General features: G+C 33.7%; 1 protein-coding gene across 3 annotated transcripts in view; it reads left to right on the plus strand.

Annotated features, from left to right (window-relative positions):
- Positions 1-2,542, plus strand: part of LOC144980803 (mitogen-activated protein kinase kinase kinase kinase 4-like) — a 162,089-nt gene extending 159,547 nt beyond the window's left edge. For all 3 annotated transcript variants that reach the window (XM_078928614.1, XM_078928617.1, XM_078928616.1), the window contains one exon: positions 1,308-2,542. In XM_078928614.1, the coding sequence (XP_078784740.1) occupies positions 1,308-1,391 (84 nt within the window). In that variant the 3' untranslated portion in view covers positions 1,392-2,542. The remainder of the gene's footprint in view (positions 1-1,307) is intronic.
- Positions 2,543-7,729: the final 5,187 nt, after the last annotated feature.

Genomic DNA, 7,729 nt, shown 5'->3' on the forward strand with positions numbered 1-7,729 from the left:
ATGGTATCGATCAACATTCTTCCCTTTCTCACCTTCTCCAACACTTCCTCGTTGGTTTACTTGTCTGTCCATGATAGCCTCAACATTCTTCTATACACCCACATGTGGGTGTGTAGAAGAATATTATACGATGTATATCATATAAACATTAAAAAAGAAATAATCAGGGATGCCTGTTTTCTGACTAATTCTGGAAAACCAGATAAGTTGAGAGGAAGCTAGATGGATGTATATCATTTTCTATGATTTAAGGCTGATAAGATAAGATAGACTTTTGTTCATCCTTGTATGGAAATTATAACCCATTTGATGAAGAGAAGCGTTGCACTGAAATTTTAAAAAAAAAAGTTTTTAGCAAAGGGCATCCCTGAATCATACACTCTTTTAACTCACTCAACCCTAACACCGACTATATCAGTAGTTTACCCGGGGTTACTTTTACCCTTTGCCTATTTTTTACATTTTTCTGAGACAAATTATAGGCATAGTATCAAAGCTAATGTTATTAATTTTAAATATGTTTATGGTAGTTGAATAGAAATATCTATGCACATGCTTATTCCTAATACATTTTTTCCAACTTTGAAAAGTAGCAAAATGTCCAGGATTGAGTGAGTTAATGTACGGTACTTAAAACTCTTAAATTTGTTTTACTGCCCGGAAATTTTTGGTTGGTTGAGTTCTATAAAATATGTTATCTGGCTGGGTCATATTGGATTATTACACGTCGATTCTTGAAGTCGATACTATTTATATTATCATCAATAAAGAATAAGTTTATTCCTTAATTTAATTTTCCATTATAATATTTACTAGAACAATCCAATTGTTCGTCATCAGTATTAACACCTAGTAAGAGTTTTCCAAAGAAAATTGAGAGTTCCCAATAGCACGATCGTTTGTCCCTTCCTTCCTTCATACTTCCACAAATTTTCAAACCAACATTTGCAAATTAAACATTTTAATTTGATTTTTTTTTTTTTACCTCCCTGAGGGGAACTTTAAATGTTGAAATGAAATTTTGTAACTTTGAAGTTATTTTCTCAAAACCACCACCTTTCTGCAGATTTTCTACTTCAAAATGTCAACAACTTCACCAATTTTAAACATATTTTCACGACATAAACGGCAAAATGTAGAGAATTCTCTTTTCTTTCACACCTTAACTGATAACTCGTCCTTCTATAAATTGCAACCAATTCTCTAGAATTTCTTGCATTGAATTGGCCAAGAATCGGCCCACCAATTCATTAATAATATAAATCAGGTCGACTCATTCTATTTTCATATTTTTTCTTTTTCTTCAGGTGTTTTTCTCCTCGGTGAGGTCCGGTTCTTCCTGCCAAATTTACTTCATGACATTGAGCAAGCCCGGCCTGGCCAACTGGTGATAGGAATCATAATAATAATAATAACAACAGCAATAAAGATGATGGCCACAATTCTCGAAAAAGTTTTTAAAACCAACCAAAACAATGATAGCAACAAGAGGACCGTGATGACACTCGCGTGTCTGGACCAGGGATTCCACATAGAAGTCTTTTCCTATCGTTGTTTGCATGTGTGTCTAGTTGTGAGACAACCCTAGAGTGGTGGAAAGGATTTCACACTGGAGTAACAAGCATTTTATTTTTCTTTTGTTTTTTAAAAGTCCCAAACTCTTCTTCCCCCCCCCCCCCCCCCCATCCTCCTTTCATCTATCTCGTCTTTCCTTCTATTTTTTTTTTTTTTAAATAAATATATATAAATATATGATTTTATTCATTAAAAATAAACTTGAGTTTACCCTGATAGAGAATCAGGTTTAAATGTGAGTCTGGCTTAGAAAACCCGGGTGGATGCGGCAAGCTTTGATTCGAGATAGCAGCCAAAATAGAAGATAAATTGTTTCCCAAGCAACAAATTTTATTCTGAAAAATAGTCATGACTTGGGTTCTAATAGACATAGCAAGAAATTTAAAGTGGTAAATGATCAGAAAGATGTGGTCTCTTCAACACCACTGTATACATAACTCAATTTATGAAATTTGCGCATCTTTCCGGGTTTTTCTCAGCCAGCCACACAAATTGCTTCTCAGCAATGGACGACAACTCGTCTACCTGGCCAGTTCAATTTCCTGATTGAAACAGTCTTCTGGGCTTTGTTTTGTTGGTTGTTTTAACCATAGAGAAAGAATATGTTGGTTGTTTTAACCATAGAGAAAGAATATGTTGGTTGTTTTAACCATAGAGAAAGATTGTTATGATATCGATATGGGTCTGAATCTCTCACAAACAGTGACAATGAGTGGGGCAATTGCATTGTGGGATTCAGTTGATTTTTTAAACATCATTACATTTATTTAAGGATTGAAGGGTGTTGACTTAGTATCGTTTTTAGAGGACTTGGAGAGAGAGTCGTTTGAATTTTTGTTTTTGTTTTGTATAGTAAACCAAGATGCAATCTATCAATCAGTTGCTGATTTAAGTAACACAGGCTTGGATGTGGATTCGGAGCCTTTAGAGTTGATTATTTGGGATTGTGGGTATATATATATATTAATATATAATATATATATATATATAATATATATATTATATATTTTATATATATATATATATATATATATATATATATATATATATATATTATATGAGCCAAGGTCAAAAGGTGCCAATTTTTTTTCTCAAAATAAAAGTGACATAATAGTCTATTCACGTTTCTATATGTGTAGCAAAAACCCTGTACTTCATGAATCAAAGGCCCTTTAGATAACTTTAAGGTCTAACGCAGCATAATATCTTCAACAATACCTATAGGTTGCTGGTGTCACCTGTGACCGGTGACACCAAAATGAGACAAAAAACTCAATAACCAAATGATTTTTGTTGAGTATCAAACTTTATTTAATAAGTTATGAACAAAAAGACACAATCAACAACAATCATAGTACAATAGTGTTACCAACTATTGGAGAAAAGGTTGCTTTTTGGTGTCATCGGTCACAAGCAACATAGAATGCAAATATATTATTTCATAAAAATGTTTATACATTAAAAACAACAACAATATTGCATATGTTTATTACCAGCAATGTTCAGAAACTTTTGGAATAAAATATTGGGAAATAATGTGACCAAAGCATATCTTATTTAGCGACATTGTGTCACTTGTGACATTAGACCGATGACACCATTACTTAGGTCACAAGCAATACCAAATTGCAATTTTGACAATATATCATTAATTTCAGTCAAACCAGTGTAATAACCACAGTTAAATACGGAATTTAATAATATTTCAGAAACCAAAGACTTCAAAAATAGAAATATACATGGAAATTAGAGCATCTGAATGTGGCTTGTGACATAAGACCGGTGACACCATTACTTATGTCACAAGCAACACCAAATTACACTTTCGTCCATACTATATCATTATTTTCAGTCAAAAAAGCATAATAACCTACTTTAAAATGAAAATCAATAATATTTTAAGAAACCAAATACTTTCAAATTGGAAATATACTTAGAAATTAGTAATACCATTGTTGCTATTACTTTGGTCAAAATCGGCACTAGAACGCAATTTTGCCTCAATAAATCAAGAATAGCAACTGAGCACATGTAATATAGCCTGTTAAAATGTAATTCAATGATATTTCAAGCTTTGAAGAACATGAAAACAGAAATACATTAGAAACTTCAAACTTAAGTGTCACCTGTGACATTTTAACCAATGACACCAATGGTCACAAAAAGTACCAGAAGTCACACAAACACGAGATAAATATCAGCCATGGTAATGAATTCATGTAACCATACGGTAACATCCGCCCTACTGCTCAAATCTGCTAGTTTGTAGTAATTTAGTGTGTTAATAGTAAATCAAATCAAATTTCTGGACAACCCTTCTTTTATCTGGATTCGTCAAAAGCTTGAGTTTTGTCTTTTTCTTGGTTTATAAAGCCCTGAAACATAAAAAAATTTGAATTACAAGGAAATATTAATTGTGTCAAAATCACAGTCTTATGTGAGATGTCATAATATCATATTTGTAAATAGAATAACAGCTGAAAACATAATTTTTTTGGTGGCACTTTGTAAAATCCAATATCAAGTGTTGCTTGTGACAATGTAAAATAGCGATGACACCAAAGTTCAACTCACCTTTTCTTCCTGGAGCCACGCTGGAAAGGCAAATGAAAGTGCTGCACTTCAAAGACTGGTAAGAAGGGTGGATCAAAATTGCGAATCGCCATTTAACGAAACAAACTTCCACGTGTTCACGCATGCCGTGTTGCTTGTGACAAATGACACCAAAACCAATAAATCTCAATATCGGCAAAACGGTATACATTTAATCCAAGATTTGAGTTCAGATAGTAAATCTATGCTTTTTTCTCATAATAAAACATTTTATAAACATGAAACATGAGCTTTAATGTTTCGTGTCGAGTCTTAGTATTGTGCTGTGTTTGATGACACCAAAGGTCACAAGCAACACCAACTTTATAAGAACTCTATATGAAACTTAATCAGATATGTAATATTCTGCAATTGCTTTTAAAAGTAAATTTTGACTTTATACTATTAGTCAAATTTCAATCACGTGAGCTAAAACATCACATTTAATTTCTACATGATTTCTAAAAAGGTGATGCGTTGACCTCGTTTTAAGCACATGCCAAACAGCATTCAAAATTCACTTTCAAGTTGTTTATTTCATATTCTGTTGAACAGAGTATGTTGAGCTATCTCATTTTATCTCTTTTTCATATTATCAATTGATTACAAGCATTAACCCAATGAAAACAGCCCATAATTAAGTAAAAATCAAATTTTCTTAACACTGGTATCAGGCGGGCACCTTTTGACCTTGGCTCATATATAATATATATATATATATATATATTATATATATTATATATATATATTTATATATATATATATATATATATATGTGTGTGTGTGTGTGTGTGTGTGTGTGTGTGTAGTATATTTTAAATAGCTTTTCCAGATTATGTAAAAAGATAAGAATATATTTGTTGATATATGAGATTGCTTGTATGCTTGTTCATAGGCTAGAATCAATGCATTTGTCAAGGTGTGTTGATTTCGTGCGTGCTTAGTCTCTGTTAGAGAGTTAGAGTTAGAGAGAGAGAGAGAGAGAGAGAGTTTGTGTGAATGTGTATATAAAATGTCTTACTTTATAAAGAAATATAATCAAAATGCAAAAAACATGCCACTATGCTAACCGATATAAATGTCGTTGTTTCAAGCCAATGTAATGTTCATGTTCTTTAGACAGTCATTCAAGGCCTATCTGTTTTCACTGGGACTGGGACTGCATTATGACAAGGGGTCAGCTTGATTGAAAAACAATCACAATTCCTGAAGACTGGTTTTACAAAACTATGTTTTTCCCATTTTGAGATTTAGAGGATTATTTCCCTTATAATTTCTCATTCGATCTAGTATTTTATCACATTTAAACTTCAAATTCACACAAATCTAAGGGAAATTCTTGACTAATTTCATACACGACACATACATTAGGCTATTGGACACAACACATACATTAGGCTATTGGACACGACACATACATTAGGCTATTGGACACAACACATACATTAGGCTATTGGAAACGACACATACATTAGGCTATTGGACACGACACATACATTAGGCTATTGGACACAACACATACATTAGGCTATTGGACACGACACATACAGCTATTGGACATGACACATACATTAGGCTATTGGACACGACACATACATTAGGCTATTGGACATGACACATACATTAGGCTATTGGGCACGACACATACATTAGGCTATTGGACACAACACATACATTAGGCTATTGGACACGACACATACATTAGGCTATTGGACACGACACATACATTAGGCTATTGGACATGACACATACATTAGGCTATTGGACACGACACATACATTAGGCTATTGGACACGACACATACATTAGGCTATTGGACACGACACATACTTGGCTATTGGACACGACACATACATTAGGCTATTGGATATTGAAACCAGACCAGGAAGTGACAGCCGACAAAGCTGTCTGAAAACGTATCTTATCACGGAACATGTTTTAAGTCATTCAGATGTTGACATCAAGTGCGATATGATGATGATGATGATGATGAAAAGAGTCGAACAAAAGGTAAAATGGTGGCCACTCCAAATATCCAGTGCTTTCTTTATTTCAATCATTTTAAAGCATTGATTTTTCATCTGGTTGGTTGCTATTTGGATATTGATGAATGAAAGATATTCTTGCTTTGCATTGACGAGGCCAAAGTAGTACGTTGTGCTTTATAACTGTAAGGCTGGCTGAGAAAACCCGGGAAGATGCGACGAGCTTCGATTCGAGATATGAGCAAAAATAGAAGATAAAAGTGTTTCCCATACCAACAAATCTTATTTAGAAAAAAAAATTCATACCTTGGGTTCTAACAGACATATAAAGAACATTTAAAGTGGTAAATGATCAGAAAGATGTGGTCTATCTACACCACTGTATACATAACTCAATTTATGAAATTTGCTGGTTTTCTCAGCCAGCCACACACATGTCAATGCTATTTATAGAGCAAATGCAATACTCTGTGCTAGTTCATAGTTATTGATTCATAAACCCATTCACACTTCAAGCAACGGACAACAACAACAACAACAACAACAACAACAACCAAACAATTCACCAATCAACTGACCTGTATTATATCAACTTTTGTAATTTTGTCTATAATGTCATTGAAAAAAAAAACAAACCTGATTTCATTTTCTCATAGTTTTCTATGCGATTCTATTGGTGCTGATTTTACTTACTTACTTACTACTACTACTACTAGTACTACTATTACTACTACCATTACTATGACCTACTGATATTTGTAGTTGAAAAAAAAACTGAAAAACTAATTGTGTGTTTGTGTTTCTTTGTATGTAGTGTATGTGTGTCATTGTATGTTTGTGTGTGAAGAGTGAGAGACAGATAGACAGATAATGGAGAGAGAGAGAGAGAGAGAGAGGGAGAGAGAGAGAGAGAGAGAACCCCTATCTATCCATGTCAATGATTATTATACGAGTTCAGTTTGTTTCACCACTATACCAATAACTATCTTACAACCTCTATCATGGTATCTATGTATAGGAGAGACAGTCAATGTATCCCATAGTGGGCAGGGGGGTACATACTGTGTCTTCTATCCCCTTATATCTGTTTTCCAACTTGCTTTCTGTCTTTGTCTTGGCATGAGATTACTTGGTTTTGTCCTGGCCCTGGCCGGAGTCCTAGATGGGGGGAAACAGTTAAATGCATAGTTATTGTTTTGGGAGATGATATTTTTTTCCTTGTAAATCATCTCTCTGTAATGTATTATTGTTATTTTAATGTATAATGTAGGCATTTGAGTGTATTCCTCTTTGTTGGATTTTGTGCTTGTGTCTGGATGAGACTTATACGTGATCTCAAACTAGGTGCATTGGTGGTATGCTCTTGGAATCTACATCTGATCCCTATTTGTTCCCAGTTCCCCTATGTCTTACTTTTTCTTGGGAGCTTTAATTGTAATTCTAGAACTTTTTACTGTCCCATTTTCTTCCTTTTTACTGGCGCTGATATAACCTAGATGTGTTGCAAGCGCCGTAAAACCTTTAAAAACAAAACAAAACAAACAGTCAACTGTCATGTGATTGGATGAAGACTGCTG

Source organism: Berghia stephanieae, chromosome 10 (assembly GCF_034508935.2).
Source record: "Berghia stephanieae isolate SIO BIC M18660-M18661 chromosome 10, UCSD_Bste_1.3, whole genome shotgun sequence".
NCBI classification, from domain to species: Eukaryota; Metazoa; Mollusca; class Gastropoda; order Nudibranchia; family Aeolidiidae; genus Berghia; species Berghia stephanieae.